The sequence below is a fragment of the Carassius carassius genome, chromosome 16 (genome assembly GCF_963082965.1).
Source record: "Carassius carassius chromosome 16, fCarCar2.1, whole genome shotgun sequence".
In the NCBI taxonomy this organism is placed as follows: Eukaryota; Metazoa; Chordata; class Actinopteri; order Cypriniformes; family Cyprinidae; genus Carassius; species Carassius carassius.
The window spans coordinates 18851213-18875722 of record NC_081770.1 but is presented as its reverse complement, the minus strand read 5'-3'; the positions used below and the strand labels follow the sequence as shown (position 1 = coordinate 18875722).

General features: G+C 36.1%; 1 protein-coding gene across 1 annotated transcript in view; it reads left to right on the top strand.

The window, feature by feature from the left end:
- Positions 1–24510, top strand: part of LOC132160200 (inaD-like protein) — a 128547-nt gene that overhangs the window by 99138 nt on the left and 4899 nt on the right. The window contains exons 30-45 of the mRNA XM_059569946.1: positions 1526–1722; positions 5819–5910; positions 7981–8053; positions 8945–9046; positions 9467–9553; positions 10392–10457; positions 10728–10854; positions 11107–11213; positions 13400–13483; positions 13746–13939; positions 14767–14914; positions 15856–15942; positions 16228–16351; positions 17597–17634; positions 17719–17841; positions 18038–18142. Of these exons, the coding sequence (XP_059425929.1) occupies positions 1526–1722; positions 5819–5910; positions 7981–8053; positions 8945–9046; positions 9467–9553; positions 10392–10457; positions 10728–10854; positions 11107–11213; positions 13400–13483; positions 13746–13939; positions 14767–14914; positions 15856–15942; positions 16228–16351; positions 17597–17634; positions 17719–17841; positions 18038–18142 (1754 nt within the window). The remainder of the gene's footprint in view (positions 1–1525; positions 1723–5818; positions 5911–7980; positions 8054–8944; positions 9047–9466; positions 9554–10391; positions 10458–10727; positions 10855–11106; positions 11214–13399; positions 13484–13745; positions 13940–14766; positions 14915–15855; positions 15943–16227; positions 16352–17596; positions 17635–17718; positions 17842–18037; positions 18143–24510) is intronic.

Here is a 24510-nt window from a genome sequence, read left to right as displayed (position 1 = left end):
ACCTTAGCATCTTTCTGCCATCTCACACGTTTGGTATATGCTACTTTTAACCGAATTAGTATGACAGTGACTGGAGACTTACGTTTGTGATTTTTATCTAAACCACCTTTTGAAGGGTTGCCATGTACACTTATTGTAATTGATGCTTATTAAGCGTCTTTGAGCTTGTTGATTGTGCTTGGTTTATAAAGCGATCCAGTTTATGGAGTTAATAAAGTATAAAGGTGAGTATTTCGGGATGCGATTTAGTTTTTTATGGGCTTGTTTTTATTTGTTTCAATTTCTTTCAGTTTCTAATTATTATGGGCTTGTTTTTATTATTTATGGGCTAAGCTTTTTTTCTAGTAAGATCTGGCAACTAATGTTGCAACGGGGTGGAAACTTCCAGAAAAGTTTCCAAAAATCCTAGAGTTTTCAAAATATCTGCTCAAATTTTTTGGGGGGGAAATGTTCTGCACTCTAATGAGTCAAAACATACCCTGTTATTTCTTGCTTCATACATAACACATAACTCTGATTGGTGTTTAAATATGTCAGTAACACTTTAGAATAGGGACCAATTCAAACTAATAACTAGTTGCTTATTAGCATGTCTATTATTAACATATTGGCTGTTTATTAGTTCATATAAAACACATTTTCTGCATTACTATATTGTACATCCCTATACCTAAACTTAACAACTACCCTATTAACTATTTACGCAAAAAAAGTGAAAGTTAATAGTTTGCTAATAGCAAGAAATGGACCTTAAAGTGTGACCAATACGTCTTTAACAACTAGTTGTTCAGTTAATTTCAGTACACACTATGTTGAATTCTGTTCACGCGGGGCATCTGTGTTAACGCTTGATGGAGGGCGTTACTGAAGCTTGGTGTTGAGACGTCATTGTGACAACAGCCAATCACATTAGTTTTCTGGTGCTGTATGAACACGATTGGCTAGCGTCTGCACCAGGGTATTTGGATAAGGCGATCTGATTGGCTGATACCTGCGTTGACACTTGAAAAGTTGAAACGTTTTCAACATCTGCCGCGAGCAATAGTCCCAACGCGACGCAACAGACCCACAATTCATTTTGGCAACGCTTGACGTCCCTCCATTAAAAGTAAACGAGAGGCGTTGATGCAAGAATTTACAGTGGCAGTTTGGTTGTGACTGAACTGTGTGTGTGTACAAAACCTAGCTGCAATGTATACTTGGGCATATGTTTCTCATCCTTCGAAACAACCCAACGTTGGGCGCCACAATTGTTTGCATACATTGGGTAGGAATAGTTTGATTTCGAATGGACTTAATTTAAAAAGATCTGCATATGGTGACATAATGTGTAAATTCAAGCCATTCTTTGCTCCCTGAGCCTTGGGGCTTTTTGGATTGCATGTCAATACTGTTTACTATACTCAGCTTGACGTATAGAAGCTTGTGTAAACACCTTTACCTTTATCTTTGTCCTCAAGGAAAGTAATTGCTTTTGTTTCCAGTCCTATAACCTGACTTGTCCTTTCTCCGTGTTTGTGTTCAGAGGTGATCAGGCAGAGGTACGCGGACCTGCCGGGAGAGCTGCTGATCGTGGAACTGGAGAAAGACCGGAATGGCTTGGGACTCAGTCTGGCTGGGAACAGGGATCGCTCCTGCATGAGCATCTTCGTGGTGGGGATCACCCCTGGAGGGCCGGGCAGCCGAGACGGACGCATCAAAGTGGGCGATGAGCTGTTGGAGGTGAAACGCACAAACATACAGTAATTGAGTGCTGGGTGTTGAAGTGTTGAAGTGTCGAGGCAGGGCTTCATCTTCAGCTTACCATACAGTGTATCTTTACCAAAACTGAAAAAATCACATTAATGATTTGTTTACGAGCAGTCATTATAATTGATAATAATTCCCTTATTAATGAGTAGCCTGTAGGGGTGTAACGGTACATGTATTCGTAACGAATGAACATCTCATGCCTCATGTAATCGCTCAATTGGTGTTACATCCACAGAAAGATGTCAACAAAACAGCTTGTAGACAAAATGTCATGTAGCATTTCATTTACCTCAGGCAAGTCGGCAGTCTCCACAGCTCATCAGTCTAGAGAAGAGAAATTTGCGAAATATTAGACTGTACTCCATTATATTTATTTTACCTGTTAGTGATGGCTTAACTATTTTGTGTTTATGTTTAAATATATATTTTATGAAACAAGTTATGACTATTTAAATTATTAGCCTACATTTCAACAACAACTAGAAGCTGTATAATTTAGAAGTTAATTGAAAAACTATTAAGATGTTTGCAAATAATTTTGTGTTAGTGTTAGTCATAATAGTTAAAAATAAATAGTAGTTGAATTTAAGTTTGGGCTCTGTTGTTAATTGTAATCTTATAGAAGGGCTCCCTATAGTTAAGAGCAGAAGCTGACATACATTTTTATAGATTTTATTTTAGATTTTTATAAGAAGAATTGGTAGCACTTTATTTTACAGTCCTGTTCCTCATGTACATACTATGTACTTATTATAGTAATTACAATAACTATGTAATAACTAGGTACTAACCCTGAACCTACCCCTAAACCTAACCCTACCCCATGTAGTTACCTTGTATTACCAGAACTTTCTTAGATAAATACACTGTAAGTACACTATAAGTACATGTTAGTACACGTACTGTAAAATAAAGTGCAACCGAAGAATTTAATTCAAATTATTTAAAGAGAGCAATTTGTTCAGTAAACAACTGTAAAAAGATTTTAATTTTTTTCCCCTCCTGCTGTACCAAAATCATACCGAACCATAACGTCAAAACCGAGGTACGTACCGAACAGTCATGTTTGTGTACCGTTACACCACTAGTAGCCTTAATAATAATCATGTATTTTATTTAAATATAAATAGTTTTTAATTACATTTAGGTAATTCTATTGTTTTTTTAATTAACGCATTTTATTATGCATATTCTAAATTTTACTTATTATAATTTATTAAATATAAAATATTCTGTCTGTCTGTCGATCGTTCATTCCTTCCTTCTATAAATAACATTTTTAAATGACTAATTTTAAATTATGAATTACCATTTAATATGATATATTTTTACTATTATATATAATTAATATTAATGAGTGAACTATAGTGCTAATATAATTTATTAATAATAATAATACAACTATATGTATTAAACCAAGCTTTCCCTGCCCTTTTTTTCAAAGTGACTAGCATAGCTTCCAGTGAGGAATTATGGGTCAGTTCTCAGGATTTAGAAGTTATCTGTCCCTCTCCGTTACATTTTCTCTTTCTCTAGGTAATAGCCTTTTCCTGTTGAGCCCCTTGTAATCCAAGGGGAAAAAGGTGGTTTCCATCGATTTCATTCTCATTCTGGTCTAATGCTGAATGAAGTATGGGGCTCAAGGGTCATCTGGCTCAGTCCCATTCAGCCAAAATCACTTGAGTCTTGAGGGACGTGCATGGTGGCCTGAAGAAGAATGTCCAAACGAGAGTGTGGGGTTTTGCCTCAGATGGGCGGATGAATTTCAAATGAAGCCTCAGTTTCACTCTCTGTGTCTGTGCTTATCACTTTCTCTGCCTCCCTCTTCTGCACGCTTTTTCTCTCCAAGTTTTTTCTCTAGCTCCTTCAACCCCACAACCTTACCATGATACAGAATTCAAAATTTAAATATAAAACTCTGATAACGCCAGGTCACTTTTATGTTTTTACACATGCACAATTTTAATGTTTTTATTCATGAGTGTGACTTTGATTTGAATTGGCCACACCCCACAGGAAGTTGAATTTTGAATTTAATTTAAATTCCAAGAAACTGAATTGTCCTTTCTTTTAAAATTGTGAACTTTGTGACAGAATGTGAATAATTAAAATAATTTTTTTAAACCAGTAATTTTCACAAATTCCTTTATTCCCTGATGTCAAGAATATATTTACCCTCAGATTATTGAAAAAAAAGAAGAAAAAAAAGAAAATTCATATTTTAATATTTAATCAATAGATTATATAATATATGGAACTTTGGGACATTTATTTATTTATTTAATATTCATAATATATTCATAACATATTAATATCAAATAATCACTCATATTAAATATATATGAAGGACTATTAAAAACAAAAAAATATTTTGTGAATAATTTAAAATATATATATTTTAAACCAGTTTTACTGACATCAGGGATATTTTTTTCTTAGATTTATTAAACATTAAAAAAGCTAATCTACAAATTAATATTTAATCAATTTATTATAGAATTTATGAAACATTTTGGTCAATTTATTTGACCATGAAATAAAAAGACAACAAAATATAATTGGTAATTATATTTATTATTTATTAATAATCATATTATTATATTAATGTTTATGTATGACAAGTACATTTAAATACAAATTTATACAGACAATTAATATCATGTAATATTTCTGAAAATAGCACAGGGTGTATATTATATTAAGTTCATGAGTAATTCATGCTTTACAAAGTAATGCAAAGTATTATTAAAACTACACTTTTTAGTTGACTTGACTGTTTGCTACTTTAATTTACATTCAGCTCAAATTCAGGAAGTCATTCGCAATTCATTCCTGAATGAACTCAGCTGGTCCTCCGTATTGCTGGATCCCACAATAAATTCCCTGATCTTTTCCCGTCCACATGGCATTTTGGTTTCCACATTCGTTTCCTCCTCGGAATTGCCTATCGATTTAGCAATTTGGTCGACACGTACGAATGGCGTATTTTGGTGTTGAATTAGAGGCCTGGAGCAGACGAGGCTCAGAGCAGTGCTCGCTGACCTTTGTCTAATATCTATCTCCATTAGACGTGAACACACTGCGGCATTATTCACGATCCGCTAGTGCTCCTGCCTGATGATTCTGTCACAGGTGATTGGAGACACAAGTCTAGATTTCTAGATCACACAAGTGATACTCAGTTACGTGTAAACAGTTCAGCAGAGCAAACTCTTACAAAAATACCATGGTATAACCACAGGTTTTTAGGGATGTGGTTCTCGGAGTTCAAATGACGATGCAGTTTTGTCTGTATATTGGTTGTTGACAAATAACAAATTCCCCCGAGTTTCTCATTTTTGCTTTCAAAATTTTCATCACGCTTTTTGTTTCTTTTTTGCCATTTTTTGAGTTTCTCAGTTTTTTTTTTTGTTTTGTTTCTTCTTTTGTTTTAATTTGACACCTCAGTTATACTCTTACATTTTAACTTTTTTTTTTTATTATTGTTTTTTTTTTTGTCTTGACATTCCCCCCACATTACTCAGATTTGTTGTTTAAATTTTCACACTTTTTTTGTTTGATTGCATTTGTTTTTATTTGGTTGCCATTTTAAGTTTCATTGATTTGTTTTGTTTCCATTTTCCTCAGATTCCTTTTTGTTTGTTTCTAGTTTTGTTTTGTGTTTTTGTTTTAACATTCCCCCCATCTTACTCAGATTTATTATTATTACATTTTCACACTTTTGTTTGATTCTTTTTTTGCCATTTTATCCCAAGTTTCTCCATTTTGTTTTGTTTGGTTTTCCACCAAGTTTTTCAGTTTTACCTTTGTTGCAGTTCATTTCCCTGATCCTGTTTCAAATATTATCTGTATATTTCAGTTGTTGTTTTGTTTTATTATGTTCCATGGTAATAAACAATGGCTTTCTTAGGAGGAAAACTGTGAATTATTTCGATTTACCTAGATTACTGCATATAAATTGATCATAAAATATGATCAAACTACAGTGTTAACATCATTTTACAGTTTTCTGTGACAAGTCTTGTTTTTTGTCCAGTGCTAACAGAATTTCTTGTGCCTCCATTAGATAAACAACCAGGTGTTGTATGGCAGGAGTCACCAGAACGCATCGGCCGTAATAAAAAGCGCCGAATCAAAGGTCAATCTCGTCCTAGTCAGGTAAGAGACCCTCAAACATGACCCTCAGCCTGCTGTGTTCACACACTACCATCTGTTCATTTCTAAGACATGACTCTCAGCTTTGTTATGAATTCTTTAACTCATTAAAAATAATGAGATCGTGAATTTATTATAATGTGTTAGTTTTTACCTCTGGAGCTTTGAAATGTGTGATTAATTGTAACAAATTCAAGAATAATATTATTATCACTTTATTAACTCGTTGACAGCTCTAATACTTTTAACCAGCTCAAAATGTTGTGCATTATTGTCAGTCTTGAGCTTGAACCGAACAAGCTTGCAGAAACTGACATTCTTCCCTTCTTGCAATTACTCAAACCACGCAATCTCACTTGCCCAAAGATGAATGTATTGCATTTTTTCTCCTGTCCAAACTCCTTGATCAAGCTGAAAACCCATAAAACAGGCTTTTTCAGGAGGTTATTGCAGTCTGTGCATGATCCATATCAAGTTATCTCTGTCTCTTGTCACTTTGAAACGTGTAGTCATTGTTCCTAAGTACCAAATCAAACACATGCTGGCTTGTGTGTATTCTTGGCAGCACGAGCAAAGCCATGTGACATTGATACAGTATTTTGATTGCAGTATATCTGGAGTTGTCATGTCCTCCCATCCAGAGGGTGAGCTGTGATATGGTTTAATAAACTGGAACTGCTGTCACTATAAAGCGTTTTTGATCACCTAGAGGATTTTTGTAATGCAACACATGGTTTTAAAGCAGCACAGCCCTTCAGTCCATCATAAACGAGAGCTGGCTTTGTCATTCCAGGCGTAATCAGAGACTTATCATCGGTTTCTGTTCATATCTTGTGTTTTTGCGAAAGTATTTGATAGCTTAACCTTTATTTGACTGCTTGTTTTGTCGTTCCGACAGGTTTTGCTGATAACGGCTGTGTAAAGACCCCAATATCTCCTCCTTATCTACAGCTAATTATCCGAGGTCTGAAAAATATGACGGGCAGCTCTGTTTACGTCTGTCGAAACAGCGCTAACATGCTACTGAATGTTAATAGATTCACTTTAATGGATGCCCAGTTTGCAGGAAACCCCTTGTTAAATGATTTGTATTCTGTCAAAAGTCATTTGGCGACACATGATGGGATGCAAAAGAGGAAAGCAGGTTGCCATTTCAACGTTAACTGTGGTCAAGATGAAAGCGTGTCCATCTGTGACGCCAATGGCAAAATGTCACCGTTGTTTAGCAAAGGGGTTTCAAAACTGGATGAAATCAGGACACTAGTTCAGATTTGGCGTTTCGATCAGAAAGGGGTTATTTGGAAACAAGCTGAGGATTGATCGTTTCATAAATTCTGATCACCTCCGTTGACCTCACCTTGACAGAAACACATTAGCTGTAATTGGAAATGGGTCATTTAGCGAGCAAAGACAATAACGCCAAGGTGAACAGAAAGGAGGGGTATAGGGAGCGATTTATTACTCGTCACATAAGGATCCATAGCGTAACATCTCAATTCATCTGGTCCATCAGTCCTTATCGATCTGAGCAGATAAATCTGGGACATGAGAAGTAGAGAGCGAGCCAGACCAATTTTGGCATCATCAAAAGGATGGGCATCATTTTACTTGGATATGCGTTTTTTTAAGGGAAATTCTCCCAAAAATTAAAATACTGTTATCAGTAACTCACCCTCAATTTGTTTCAAACCTTACGAGTTCTGTTGAGCACAAAAGAAGATATTTTGAATAATGTTGGTAACCATAGTTGACGGTAGCCATTGACTTCCATAGTATGAAAAAATACCATAAAGTACACATTCTTCAAAATATCTTTTTTAGTGTGTGTCCATCAGAAGAAAGAAGCTCTTATAGATTTGGAACGAAATGAGGGTAAAGAGTAAATAATGACAGATTGTTTTTTATTTTCAGGTGAACTGTCCCTTCCAGGTGTTTTGCTGGTGAAATTACAAATAATTTAACGTTTGTTTCACTATTTTTGTAAAATTGTGTGAATGCTTTATACTTTTGTGTCATTGCGTGTCATTTGCTGTGAATGGTTATTAATATTCCATCGTTTCTGTCGGTTGATAGGAATGAAGATGCTATCAATCAAATGGCTGTCGCTCCTTTTCTTTCCCAGCCTTCCTCGTTCTTGTCCAGTGAGGTACGGTACATTATGAACAACCAAATCTGACTTCATTAGAATCTGTGTTTACGTTTCTTCTCTGTAAATCAGGTTTTTTTTTTTTTTTTTTACCAGTTTTAAGTATAAATAAATTTGTTAATGTAATATTTTAAAATCTAGATTTTAGAAACTATTATCAGATTATATATTAGTATTTTAATCTGGTAATATTTTATTTATTTATTGCTCAGATTGCCTGTTTTGTCTTAATAATTTTGTCAACCACTTTGAAAATGCATTGGTCTAAAATCATGCTCCGCATAATATAAATGTCATGATTATGCTGATGTTATGCCTTCAGAAAAAAAAAATTAACTATAAAAATATGTATTTAATTTAAATACACATTAATACATTTGTTAATTTAATGTTTAAAAATATAGATAACAAATTTCATATTTAATATATTAACATGTAATCTGTTATTATTATTTTTCTGTTGTTAGATATTAGATATGATAATATTATATTTATGTATCTATCTATTGAAGTTTTTTGAATAAATTGCCTGTTTTGTCCGCATAACACACACATTGATTATGCTGTGCCACAGTCTACAGCATTTTCACTTTCAGGAAAAAATATAAATATGAATAAAATTAATAAATAAATTATTATTAATTAAATTTAACATTGTACGTGTACAAATAAACGTAAATGTCACATTTAATATTTAATATATTAATAATAAATAGTTATATTATTGTTTTTTATTTTCTATGACAATATTAAATTTATTTTGTATCCATTCATTTATTGACTTAATTCTTTTATTTAATTTATTGAGGTAATTAGAGGTCCTCCCCCCTTCTTCCAGTGCTGAAAAACAAATGTTAGAAGAGTTCAGCTGATTTCAGAACTGTTTTTCAGACGCATCAAAATACGACAGCAACTCCAGCTCCAGCGGAGAAGCCACAGTTACCCGAGATCCTCCCTCTGAGCAGACACTCCCCTGAGCCGCTGATAATCAAGGTAATGATTAGACAGATATTAATAATTATACACACATAAAGATTCTGGAAAAATACTTTCATATAGAGTCTCGGATTTAAAGGAAAATCACTTCAGTCTGATATGCTTGTAAGCCAGGCTTTTCAACAGATATGATGCAAGAACAATAATGACTCTTGACTCAGCGTTTTACGACTCTATCCCATCTCCCCTCATTGTCAGTCTGAGCTCGGACCAGCCGTTTCTGCCCTTAATGTGAATTTGTTTCAGTAAATAGTTGAAAATGCCTTGTGGGCTCTTGACTCTTAACAGCTGCTCATTGTCCTCGGCTGCCTCTAGCTTGCAGCCGAGTGCGGCGAATGCAGTTTTGACCTAGTTGAGGCTCTACGGAGAGTATCTAGGCCTCGCGCTTTATTTTACCTGTTTGTCTGACTCGTACAGGATCAGCCCAGCGTGGTGCGGCCCGTGAGCTCCACGCAGACACATCAGACGCAGAAGACTTTCAGAGATGGAGAGTCAGCACTGAAGGTGAGGAACACCTAAGAAGTATGTTCAGGATCATATGCTACCTGTACTGTATTTACAAAATGTATACTGTGCTCAGTATGCAATGCAATTTATTGTGTATGTAACATACCTATATAAATAATGTATTATTTAGTATTTATAAGTCGTTTTATATGTCTGTATGTGTAATATGTATTTGATGATTTATTATATGATTTAAATAATGTTTACTTTTTGCATTCTTATTTTCAGCTTGTTTATAAAATAAATGCAAACATACGTATGTGTATATAAATATAATTCAGTCTATATATATATATATATATATATATATTTCAGAAACCCCGATTTTTCATGCAGTTTCAGGTTTTTGAACCTCACTGTATTTATAGAAAATTTGGGTGAAAATTGCAAAATAACCTTTTTTTTCCCGCATACATTATTATATTATTATATATGCTTTTCAATATAGAAAATGCTTTAATATGCACTATAATATACCTATTATTAATAAATAAATAAATATATAAAATACCCATATATTGATAAATGTGTTATTTATATTATATATTTTTCCTTTCTTCTTTGTTTTTACATCACTTTTTTTTCCTTTAATTTCAGCTTTAACATTTTTAATACCGAGTTTTTAATGCAGCCAATGTATTTATGGAAATTGTTTTTTTTTAATGTTTCAAACATTTATCACATTGCTAGTAATGCATTTCCACCCTTGCCGTTGTACTCATGAATCAAAACGTGCCATGAAGGTTAGTTTCATAATTGCTCCATTAAATTTGGGTGGTGTATCCTGTTGTACTAAGTGACAGAACCAATTACAGTCTATTAATCTTGTCTGAAGCTGAAGTCCTCAGAGAAGATTTTGGAGTCTCCCAGCGAACAGTCACCCAAGCCTCTTGTGGAGCAGGTGTGTTTGTTCATTAAAGTATATGTTTGTGCTGCACAAAACACTATTTGCGGCACATTCAACTTTCTTAGTCATCATTAATATATTAATTTTGAGTTCCTGTCGACTTTAATTGAGTTGCATGCGAGTTGGATGAGATTTTTTACTCATTTAAACAGGTGCCAAAACATGAAAGCTCTGCCTAGACAAAACATGGCAGCCGTTAGTAAACAGTCTAACCTCTGTGTGTCTCTCTGCTGTGAACTCTCCCTTGTCCTGCATCGTCTCCAGATCAACAGTCTTCCAAAAATCCAGAGGACTTCCACCAGGCCCTCAGCCAGTTCTCTGGAGGTCCCGTCCTCTGGCTCATCCGTGCCAGTCCCTGGCTCCAGCCCTGACTTTGAGTACTGCAGCAAAGGTGCAACAAGCTCAGTGTCACAGATTTGGTTTAAAACGCTTTACTTTGTTACTTTAATTCTCATGTTTATATGGACTTTTTTTTAATGTAGCGTTGCAAGTGCATGTTTAATCAAGACTGAAATGAAAACAACACAGCGCTGCCACGTGGATCTGCCTCTGTCTCTTTGAACACTGACAGTTGTAGTTTTTTAAACTAAAACACTGAACATGAAGGACTTGCATCATCTTTATTTCTCTCTGTGTGTTTCAGACCCTGCTACGTGTCCCATAGTTCCAGGACAAGAGACGGTTATTGAGATTTCTAAAGGCCGCTCTGGACTAGGTCTCAGTATAGTCGGCGGCAAAGATACGCAGCTGGTATGATACCTGAAATAAAATGTTATTTGCTTTATTTATTGATTGCTTTTGTTTGTTTTTCACTATTATTTTTTTACTATTATTTTTTCAGTATTGTTTTTTGTTTGTTTTTCTTTTGTTTTGCCTTGTCTTTTAAAAATATATATATTTTTAAGTTTTTCTCTTTTTTTTGGTTTTGTTGTTTTTTTGTAATTTTTATGTGTTTTTTATTGTTTTATTTTGTCTGAGGTTTTTGTTGCTATTTTGCCTTTTTTGTTTTCTGTTTTGTTTGTCTTTTATAGATTTTTTTTCTGTTCCATTTTTGTTGTCTTTTTGTTTTTTATTTTGCTTTGTCATTCTTTTGTTTTTGTTTCCATTTTTGCAGATTTTTGTATTGATTGATTTTGTTTTTTGCTTTTTGTTCAGTTTAGTTTTATTTTGATTTTTCTTGGTTTTTCTTTTGTCTTGCATTTTAGTTTTTTGTCTCCATTTCGTTTTACTCTTTAGTTTGTCTTTTGTGTTTGTTTTAGATTTTATTTGTATTTTTCAAGAACAATTATCTGTTTTTCTATGTGGTTTTTGTCTTTCAGCTTTTAGTTTTTTGTTGTATTTTTTTCTTTTTCTTTTTCTTATATTGTCTTTTGTATTTTTCAGTTTTTATGATTTCAGTTTTGTAAATCAGTGATGTAAGTGTTAGTTTGCAAAAAGGCAGTATTCACATACAGCTCTTTTGATTGGAACATGCATGAATGAGCCATTTTAATGTCAGTTTCAGTCAGTGGCACATTTATTGTTTTTGATTGCTTATTTTTACCTAAATTTGGTAGCATACACACCCAGGATGCTTTCTAATGTTAAAAAATAGCTAGATAAAAGACACAGGGCTCATTCGTTCCAGTGTGCCGCAGGGCTGCATTGGAACAGGCAGGTCACAGCAGGAGCTTTTTGTCTGCCCTGACTTTCCCTGCCCGGCAGAGATGAACATCGCCTCGGGTTTTATCAGTGTACTGCCACCTCGCCATCATAATTCTGCAGCGCTCCAGGTCTGTGGGCTAGTTTAGCTGTCAAAGGCTTTCATGAGTCAACAAAACCAGCCCTGGGGCTCCACAGGTTTTCAGCAGAAAAACAAAAATGTCCCAGATGTGTGTTTTTATATAACAGATTTTTAAAGGTGAAGGGGAGCAGAAATGATGAATCCTCATGTCGCTCCAAATAAGTATGACATACTCTCTTCTGTGGAGCACAAATGAAGATATTTTAGAAAATGTGCTGGTTGCTCTTTTTCATTCAGTTACAAAAAAGTGACTAAAGCTTTCAAGCTTCAATAAAGGATGCAAATAAAATTTCATAAAATTGATCTGTATGACACATGCACTGTATTGTATGAGGAACAAACTGATAACTTTTGTTATCAAAGTTATTCGGTAATAATCTTTTCCTCCTGTGAGCTCTTAACCGAATGAAGTCAGCAAGTTGAACTCGAGAGCATGATCAGTTTAATTCATAAACAAATCATTCAATTTTTGTACTCTGAGAGAGATTTGTTAAAAAGATCCGACTCAAAAGAATGATTGATTCACAAAAGCAGAAGATTTCCAGATTTTTAAATTATTAATGACCAGTGTTGATATTGTCAACTAAAATTAATTTTCAGTGATTTAAAATACAGCTGAAATACAATAAAATTGAAATATTACATGAAAATCGTTATCAAGGATTTTGCCTTGGCAACTAAATATAATTTGAGTTTAAAAAAAAAATGACTGAAGTATTAAAATTACTAAAACTGAAATAAAAAATAAATAGCTGTGTAGAGATAGAAAACAAAAAATGACAAGCACTAACAAAATAGAATAATTATTCAACTAAAATGGAAAATAAACTATTTTTAATATTAATCACAGATAAGTTAATTTGAACTTTTTATTGTTTTTCAAACATCTATGGTATGATTTCAGAAGACTTGAAAGATGGCTAAAGAGTCTTTTTGTGTTACTTTTGTCTCCATTATGGCGGTTTCAAGCTTAGATTTCTGTTTCATTGTAATTTTTCTGTTTCATACGCATTTGAAATGTAAGGTTGAGTAAATGATGACATAATTTTTAGGTGAGCTGTTCCTTTAAGATAGGAGCGATAGGAATTTATATCTATTTTATTTATTTTTTAACCACATTTCTCCTCTTCACACATATTTCTCCTCTTTTCAGGATGCCATAGTGATTCATGAAGTGTATGAGGAGGGGGCTGCAGCGCGGGACGGTCGTCTCTGGGCCGGAGATCAGATTCTCGAGGTCTGTTTGTGTGTATGAGAGAGTGTGTTGTAAGGCTGTAGAGCCTCTGTGATGTCACTGACAGCTGGTCTGCCTTTTTTAAGCAAAATGGAGATTTGATGTTTGTTCGAGGCTCGGCTTTATTGTGAATTCTTATAGATCTGAACAGTGCTTCTCTGTGTTTAACTTTGACAATAGCGCCATCTTCTGGACATAGAGTAGTGTGAGCTTTTGCATAATTGTAAACGTGTAAGGAGACTGTGTTCTCTGGCGCCCCCTGCAGGTCAACGGAGTAGATCTGCGGAGCGTGGCTCATGAAGATGCGATAGCTGCTCTACGGCAAACACCGGCCAAAGTGCGGTTGACGGTCCTGCGCGACGAGGCGCAATACAGGGACGAGGAGAACCTCGACATGTTCCGTGTTGAACTGCAGAAGAGAACCGGACGCGGGCTGGGCCTGAGCATCGTTGGGAAGAGGCGAGTGCAAGCTTGTTTTTTCTTATGAGGAGAAAAGGCAAAAAACGGGAAATTAAGTTATCATTTTAATAAAAATGCACAATGCAACAGTAATCATTTACTTTAATATCATGAAATAAAAAGCTCAATAAAATATCATTTTAAAGTAGTATCTTAATAAAATGCAGAGTACAGTCATTTTTAAAATAATATAATGAAATACACAGTGCAATAATATTTTAATTGGCAATAAAGTATTTTTCAAATGAATAAAACAATGCATAATAAAGTCTAATCATTTTCTAATTATAAAAGTGCACAATATCATATTTTAAAATAATATATTTACATTCAAATGTATTCATTTAGCAGACACTTTTATTCAAAGCAGCTTGCATTTTCAAATTGCACAGTACAATTGTCCAAAGTCACTTATCAATAAAATGCATAGTACAATAATCATTTTGAAATTAAATAATATAATGAAATGCACAATACAAGAATTCAAAATAAGATAAAATGTACAATGCAGTAGTAATCGTTTTAAAAATTAAATAAAATAAAATTCTTAAAATAATATTAGTAGTTTAACACAGTAATAGTTTTGAAAAAATAAAAATACATTATGCTATAATACTGTCATATTTTTTAACGATACAATTAAATAAAATGCTCCAAATAATAATCATTTTAAAGTAATGAAACCAAATGCACAATATAATTTATATTTTTACATTTGTAAAAAAAAATGCACGAATACAATACAAAAAAAAACTGCACAATGCAGTAATTATTTTGGTTGTACACAAACATGACTAAATGTCCTCTTTCTCCTCCTCCCTCTTCAGAAATGGTAAGGGTGTGTTCATCTCAGATGTGGTGAAGGGCGGAGCGGCTGATCTGGACGGCAGACTGATGCAGGGTGATCAGATCCTGTCTGTGGATGGAGAGGACATGAGACAGGCCTCACAGGAGACCGTCGCTGCCATTCTCAAGGTGAGCTCCACCTGAATCCTAAAACCCAAAGTTTACAACGTTTCAAAAACACTTAGTTGAGTTGCAAGATGCTGCCACTAGGTGTCGCTGTTTGATTGTGTATTTAGTGGCTGTTGAGGTCTGTGGTATTTATAAACATTTTCGGATTTCTTATTGAAATATTTTGTTTTGTCTGCAGTCACAGTAATGATTTCAAGAAGATTATATATATATATATATATATATATATATATATATATATATATATATATATATATATATATATATATATATATATATATATATATATATGTATATGTGTATATGTATATGTGTATATATATATATATATATATATATATATATATATGTTTGCAATGTGTATTCCCATTAAATGGAGCTTGAAGAATTCATGGGGGTCCAAAGCTTTATGTAGGATCACTTAATTCATCTCAAGTGACAAAAACACTGAATTCCACGTCTTATAATCATAGTGGCCGGTGCAGACACCTTATTTAATTTTTTGCATGGGCTGTGATTTATAGATGTCAGCATACAAGTTAAAATCAACAAGTCAAATCGAATGTCAAATCAAATGTTTCATTGTTTTAAATTTAGTTCAAATGCATGTTCACTCTAAAACACACTTCATATAACGGTTTTCACATGAATCAAAAAGGCCTTCATGGTGATGTTCTGAACAGGACAAAAAGAAGCTGCAGTATTGTGCCATTTTGTGGAGCTCAAATAAGGTTGCACTGAGCCCAGTTGACTGTACCCTCCCTGCGTAGTTCAGTTCAATGGGTTTGGCTTCCCGAACGAGAGCGAGGGTGTTATGTTTTGGCATCAGGTCTTTGCACATGTGTAAAGGTTCTTGAAAGTATGTGAAAGTGTGTTGGAGAGAATACGAGCGAGAAGACACAGCCTACAATGCCAAAGCTGTGTGTGCTGTGATCCTGCAGTGCGCCAGGGGCAAGGTGCTGTTGGAGCTGGGCCGACTGAAGGCTGCCTCCTGGATCTCTTCCAGACGCACCTCCCAGGGAAGTCAGGTGTGTAGCCCGTGTCCTACACCTCATTGGGCTCTCCCTGGCATTTCCAGAAGGGTCCAGCATGCCGAACTCTAACCCAATCATTAGTGCATGTTAGCGGACGGGCGAACCAGCAGTGTACGGCTGTGGGCATCTGTGTGTGTTACTCATCCATTCTGCCTGAAAAAGCAAACGGAGAGTGTGTCCGCATGTGTGTCACTAACCGAGATGTATGCATGTGCAACGGCATGAGTATTTTGTGTATATGTGTGGAATAGCACCTTCAGCGATCTCTTTCTCCTTTAGATGAGCCATGTGAGCGCCAACAGCAGCACCCCAACCCCCACGCCCCCCGCCGTTGTTCTGCCCCCCTTTCAAACCCTCAACAACAACAGCCGAAACATCACCGAGCCCAATAGCAAAAGCACAGGTACTTCTTGCACCACACCAGCACTGAAATAGCAGGAAACAGCCATAAAACCTCTATAAATCAACATTAAATCAACAGATTTCTTAGCTGTCGACAGCTAGCGGCAGAGTTTATAAAGTGCCTCTGTAAACAGTGTGCTTTTTTTCTTCAATTGTTTGAATTAGATTAAAGTTGCTTGTCACATTTGCTGTTGTTTTTCATTTGTTCCAAGTATTAAGTTAGGGATCCATGCTATCAGGAATTTCATGAAAGGTCGAAGTTGGTCTCAATTATTTGCCATGTTGACCGTCAGAAATCCGTCAGCTTGGTTTTAAAGTAACTTTTTTGTTAGCTGTGCTTTATATATTACAAAGGACAATGGACTTTTGTGCTCAAGAAATTTCACAAAAGTTTACTTTCGGCAACTACTTTTAATCCCATAGCGCAAGTGGGGTCTCAAGGTTTACTCATTTAAAGGGATATTTAATGTACATTCTGTCATTCATTTCTCACTCTCATGTCTTTCCAAACCCCGTAAGACCTATGCTCATCTTCGGAACACAAATTAAGATATTCTTGATGAAATCCGATAGCTTAGAATGCAACACAACTACAATGTTCAAGGCCCAAAAAGGTAGTAAGGGCATTATTAAAATAGTCCATGTGACTTCCGTGTTTTGAAACTATTAGAATACTTTTTGCGTGCAAAGAAAACAGAAATAATGACTTTATTCAACATTTCTTCTCTTCAGTGTGAGTCTTTGCCGGCATTCACAACATGTGTGTGATGCTGCTGGTTTAGGAGCCATTCTGATATAGAACACACATGCACTGCGCCGTGCTTGCAAAGAGAGGAATGCCCACTTATGCATCGTGGAACTGTCATGAATGCCAGTGAAGACTGACATGGAAGATAAGAAATTGTTGAATTAAGATATTATTTTCGTTTTATTTGAGCACAAAAAGTATTCTCGTAGCTCCATAATATTACGGTTGAACCACTGATTTCACATGGATTATTTTGTCGATGTCCTTACTACCTTTCTGGGCTAACGTGTCAGTTGTGTTTCTGTCTATAGAGGGTCAGAAAGCTCTCCGATTTCATCAAAAATATCTTAATTTGTGTATATAGAAGGTTGTATGGGTTTGGAATGGCAGGAGGGTGAGTAATTAATGACAGAATTTCAATTTTTGGGCAAACTATCCTTTTAAACTTTTAAAGGTTTGTAAATCGAAAGTTAATGTGTGATCTTTATATCCCTTCAGGGACAGAGCCAGGTGTTCGGACAGTGGAGATCACACGGGTAAGATCAGTACAGTGCAGTATAGGCTTAGCTATGGTGCTCAATAGTTTCTGTTTTAATTGCACCCTTGTCTTACTCTCTCAGGGTCCCACCGATGCTTTGGGTGTCAGTATAGCGGGTGGTAAGGGCAGTCCACTGGGCGACATCCCCATCTTCATCGCCATGATCCAGGCCAACGGTGTGGCTGCCAGGACACATCGCCTCAAAGTACTGCGGCCTTGCCTTTTCCGTTCCTTTCTGTTGATCATTTTCCACTTTCATCCTGTGTAAATCAGAGTTATTGATTAAGCATCATACAGAGGTTTGGGTGTGAAGGGCACTGCTGGGGATTTTTTTTTTTATCAGTGTGAATTGATCAGTATTTCATGTGATTTTTTTTTCCCCTTTAATGTACCTCTCTTAGGTGGGTGACAGGATTGTCAGCATCAACTCGCAGTCTCTGGATGGCTTGACTCATGGGGATGTCGTAAATATGCTGAAGAATGCTTACGGCACCATCATCCTCCAGGTACACATTAAACTCAATAATACTCTTTGTTCGTTAAAGGGATAGTTCACCCAAAAAATTCAAATTACCCCATTCTTCACTCACCCTCATGCCATTCTAGGTGTATATTGCCGCGTTTCCACATAAATTACCCGGAACATTTGTACTAGGAACTTTCCCCCCCCCAGACCTGTTGCTTTCTGCGTTTCCACCGCGGTGTAAAGTACCGGGAAGATTAGGCTAATAGACTGGTGACGTAGGTCTGTGCGCATTTCTCAATACAAAGTACGTTGATTTTGGACGTGCATCCTCGGTTGTTCAGACTTTGTGCATTCGACTCGGGAGTGTGATGTCCGCGATGACACAAATCCGGTAAATCAGCAAACAGCAGTGTACTTGAAAACTTCAGTCAGCTGACCATGACTACTGCAATTTTCCTTACTGTATATTTACAATAAAACGAATTATGATATCAAATACCACTGCCTCCTTTGTTTTCATTTAAACATAATGAATGAGCTGCAGAAATGTACTTAGTTCAGGGATATTTGTATATATATATACAGCCATTACAATGAAACGAAATATTATATAAATTTGCCTTTTTTATCTTAATTTTAACATATAGATAAATTGAATACAGACCAAAGATAACATGTTTGATTTACGAATCATACGAAACGAATTATATTTTATGTTTAACCACTAAATAGACATCAGAGCCAGCGGCACATATCAGAAGGTCTAACCGAGGTGAGGCTGCTCTCGGCGGATACATGAGGTCTCCGAGGTCTCACCGTCTCCAAGATCGGCGAAACACATTTTTAAATAGGCGCTGTCTTTATAAATAAACCACAGATTTGAGTTTTAAACAACATTCTCGCCTGAAATACTTTTAAAATTACATTTCATGACACAATAACAGTAATATTTTGAAAATGATCTGAATAAATGGTGGTTGAACTCAACCAATGCTGCGTGAACTCAACCAATCAGGATGTTTAGCGGCCAAGTCCCGCCCCCGAAAGTTCAGGAACTTTGAAAAAGTACCACCTCGCCAGCAGGGACTTTCTGAGGGGCATTTTTTTACCCGGAACTTTATTTAGTTCCTGGTTCCTGCGGTGGAAACACATCGAGTACCAGGCCAAAGTCCCTAGTTCCTGGGTAAAGTTCCTGCGGTGGAAACGCAGCATATGACTTTCTTCTTTCAGATGAATACAATCAGAGATATATTAAAGGGGTCATATGATGCAATTTAAATTTTTCTTTTCTCTTTGGAGTGTAACGAGCTCTTGGTGCATGAAGAAGATCTGTAAAGATGCAAAGACTAAAGTCTCAAATCCAAAGAGATATTCTTTATTAAAGTTAAAGTGTTAGTTCACCCCAATATTAAAATTATGTCATTAATAACTCACCCTCATGTTGTCCCAAACCTATTGGAGTCGCGAACCGTTTCAAACGATTCAGTTTGATTTGGTGAACTGGTTCAAGAAGATCCGGTTACATCGAGTGATTCACTACACTTGAACAGTCTCACAACAGTCCCGGAAGAGAAGACAATGCTTAATAAAGTCATCGTTTTTTTTTTTTTTTTGGACCAAAATGTATTTTCGATGCTTCAAAAAATTCTAACTGATCCTCTGATGTCACATGGACTACTTTGATGATGTTTTTCTTACCTTTCTGGACATGGACAGTATACCGTACACACAGCTTCAATGGAGGAACAGAGAGCTCTCGGACTAAATCTAAAATATCTTAACCCTCTGAAGTCTAAGGGTATTTTTGGGGCCTGGAGAAGTTTTGTCATGCCCTGACATTTGTGCTTTTTTCAGTTTCTTATAAATATCTAAATGGGTAAAGTCTAATCTCACTGTAATCAGCACAAACTGGGCTGTAATAATATGTGAAATGCATGTATGTACATGATTGTGTTTTTGAGAAAAAAAATATTATGCGTGGTTAGTGAAAAACTACAAATGTTAAAACACTTGAAAAAGGCCATAAAACACATAAAGAACAATGGTTCCCGGGATTTTTGAGGACTGGAGCTTGTAGCCTAGAATTTTTCTAAATTATGTGAAAATCATCTTGTTTACTCACTCACAGAAAACAATATATTGATTTAAATTTTCTAAGGCACTTTTTGTTGGTAAAAGTCATATGCGAGTAGGCGTCAACTACCATGAATATCATTGTGATTTACACCTGAGGAGACAAAGGCCTGCATAATGAGCTGCATAATGAGCCCCTCAGTCATTTGTGCCATTGAGAGTGAGGAGTTACAAGAAAGAATGTGAGAACAAAATAAAAGTATATAATTTTATGTTTGTAGTTTATTAAGAATATATTTAATTATCCCACAACATAATTTAATATCCACTTGGGGGAGCAGTTAAACAGTTTATTAGAAACAATCAAAGCTGACTTTCAAACAAATTGTTTGGCATGCTTACTCCAGTCACACAATCCTTCAGAATCCTTTTAACAATCTTATTTTCTACAAAAAAAACATTTATTGTTATTATTATTATCATTATTATTAATGTTGAAAAGAGCTGAGAATATTTTTCTGGGTTTTTAGGGGGAATAAATTGAAAGAAAAGCATTGTTTTTACATTTGTTACAGTTATCTATTTGTTACATTTATATTATTTACATCAAGCTTTTGAATGGTATAGTATTGCATATTGTTATTGAAACTTCATAATGTTTCACTTGATTATACATTTAGTCAGGAATTATAGTTTGGAAAAAGTATTTGGAAAAAGTCTAACTAGTAAAACGTTTACACGTTATGTGAAAACTAGTACAAGTATATAAATAAATAAAAAGAGACTTACTCATGTTTATGATCTCTGCTGAATAAAGTACTTCATTCTTTTTTTCTGAGGAAATCCATTTCTCAAATCCTCAACCACATCACATCTTTTTGGGGTGAATTATGTGTTATTCCTCTCATCGCGAAGCAAACAGTAAAATAAAAAAACTTGAACAGTCTGGCTGCTTTTTCTTCTGTTATGGGCGTATTCAAGCCGCGCGCTTCAGTTTGAATCTGAATAGCGCGTTCGGCGCGGGGGCGTGGTCACATTAGATATAATGAAGGGAGACATGAAAAACAGACATTGCGTTGTTTTCATATGGATTACTTTATCACAGAATATCTGTTTTCGGCGGCACTTGTTTAGTTTAAAAATAGACATGTCAAGCTTTCTATAGATATCTCTCTCATGTATTTTCGTTGAGTATTCACGGAGTTACGGTTCATTTTAATGACGTGTTTGTAAGTGAAGATCAGCGCAGACAAAAGCTGCAGACAGCACACCTTGTTTGTTATCTTTATTTTATAAGTGCACAAAGTTTTGTTGTTATTATGTCTATATCCAAAAAAAAGTAGACCCTTTACAGATTCGATTGATGTATTGCTCTTATCTGTACGATTAAAACTGAAAGTGTAATTTAAGTTCTTTTCGGGGTTACCAGGAGAAAATGACTCAAAACGCGTATCCACGTTAATCGACTCCAGAGGGTTAAACTGTGTCACGAAGATAAACGGAGGTCTCACGGGTTTGGAACAACACGAGGGGGAGCCATTAATGACATAATTTTCCTTTTTGGGTGAACTAACCCTTTAAGACTCTGCCACGCCCCCCTAAAACAGCTCATTCAACGCCCCGCCCCACATGTCTACATCAAACAATGTGGAAATATTTGTGTAATGCTGCCCAAATGTTCACTCAGAGAAAGAAGGCCTGATTTCAATAACCGGACACAATTAGTGTCAGTAAAGATTTCTAAATGCATCTACTTTCAGAAGGCCAAATAAAGTTATTTTGCTTTCACCTATAAGACACACAGCATCTCCCTGACATGACTGCTTCAACACTAGCTGTGGTCCCTGAAACCAGGCCTTCTTTCTTTGCATGAACATTTGGGCTGGATTACGCAAATATTTCCATATAGTGACGTAGACATGTGGGGCGTGTTTGAATGAGCCGTTTTAGGGGGGCGTGGTAGTTTTAACTCTGATAAAAAATATCTCTTTGGATTTGAGACTTTAGTCTTTGCATCTTTACAGATCAATTTAAATCGCATATGACCCCTTACGAAAGCTTACTGTAGCTACAGGGCCCCCTTGTTGTTACATTGTGAATTCTTCGCAACAGAGCGATTTGTGAAAGCTAGCTTTATTAGCTAGAAGTGTATTAATTTACATACAGGTACATTCCTGACTCTTTTTCTCTAAACAATTTTGAATGAACTAGTTTACTGAAGTCCCAAGGCTGCCAAGCGTGCAACCTACGATTTAAATTAGTTACAGCGTTCCCGCTTGCTGGCTAGTTGATGAGGGAATGCACGTTAAGTAATGTGATTTAAAAACACTGTACTTGTTAACAGGATCACACCAGACAGTCTGTGGGTTGAACTTGAGTTTTAAAGTAGCTGTTGGCACTGAACAGACCCTCCGACCCATCTTGTGTGGCGTGCGATATCCCCCACATTTATTCCGAACATTTTAAGAGTCATTTTGGGTTTCTTATTCCCCAGAAATTTCACGTAATCCACAGCTAGCTTGATATAGCACGTGGAGTTTGTATATGTAAGTATTTGTTGATAGATTTCAGATACAAAGGTCGCCATATTGAGAATACCATGGTTTTTTTTTTTTTTTTTATTGTAAGTGGCGAATTGTGGCGTTTTTTATGTAGTAGCTGCAGTTTCAGTGATGTGTGTATACACGCTTGTATTGTGTGCTGTTATTGCTATGCAGAGCCGTCGTGTGTGTATATGTTCTGTACGGTTATCAATGTGTGTTAGCGGAGTCGGTGTATTGAAGGACAGTGCGCTGTGTATGTGTGTTTGTTTGGACTCACAGTAGTGTGTGTGTGAGTGGTTGGTGCTGTGTCACTGGGCTGTTATCAGCCACGTGCAGCTGTGCGGCAGTTGCGCGCGGGTTGCCAGATAATCCCAGTCCTTTATGCAAATAAGCCGTTATCTGCGCTGTTCCAGGAGGAATGCACAGGGCTTTTAAACAGGGGAGCCCAGCCTGCGAAGCCCTGATTACAGCAGCTCAGAGAGCAATTATTGTTTAGCTCTCTCTCTCTCTCTCTCTCTCTCTCTCTCTCTCTCTCTCTCTCTCTCTCTCTCTCTCTCTCTCATGTTTTCCTTCTTCACTCATTTGAGCTCTCTCTCTCTTTCTCTCTCACTCTCTGGCTGCTATATGTTTAATTGGACATATGTAATGCCCTTTGCTATTACTCATGTCACAGAAATCAGACAATTTAATATTGTTTTGTCAATCTGCCTGTGATAATGTGCATTGAGAAGTTTAGTTGTTCCTCCTGTCTGAAGTATATCTCTCACCAACTCCCACTTCATCTCTAGCTTTCTTTTTTTCTTTTTTTCTTTTTTATTTAATTTGTTTGTGTATATATATTTATACACACAAATACTGTACATGGATGCATACATACATACATATTCCATTTTCACTATCAGAACTCAGAACAGTCTAGCAACAGCGTGCCAACACCTTAAAGGTGCAATAGGTGATTGTCTTCAGATACTTTTTTTTTAATACTGGTAGAAAGTATTTGCACATCCCGATAGAAATCATTAAGTTAAGTGGTCTAAATGTATTTATCTATATCTATATATTCTGTGGAAGGCGTAGGACCAAGAAATGTACGTCCAATCAAAACACTCGGTCTGTGAGTTTTAAATAGCTTTCCTACCTGCCTGTCAACGTATGTATCTGCTTTCCTCTGCGCACCCTGTTCGCGCAGACAGAATACATCATTAGCACATTCACGCACGCTGTGCAGACAGAGCTAGAATGGCAGACAAACATCAACAACCTGGTCTTCCTTCCTGGTATTGTAGTACTTTTGAAGTTCTCTTGCTGCTGAATGACACATGATGTATCCCAGCGGTTCCCAATTCCAGTCCTCGTGCACATATTTTGCATGTCTTGCTTAGTTAATAGGGCTGTGCAAAAATCCAATGCGATTTTCATGCACATCTCGTAAGTAAAGGCGCTCCTGTGAACGTGCATTCAGATCAGGGTTGCCAGTTTTTCAAAACAAATTCTGCCCACTTGCTTCTCAAAACGAGTCCAAAACTAGCCCAATCGCGTTTCCAGGAGGTTCCCCGATAAAAATTGTGTTTTTGGCAGGGTTGCCTTGGTAAAATTTGCATTGTAGGGGCTAAACATCACGTTATTGGTATTGGGGTCGCTTCGACCCACGGACATGAAAAACAACCGCAGACCTGGCAACACTGGTTGGCCTTTACTACACATAGCCGTAGTTCACTGAAAATCTACACAGAATCACTTTCAAAATCGACAAAGAATCGATTTTGTGTGGATTTTCTGTAAACTACGGCTC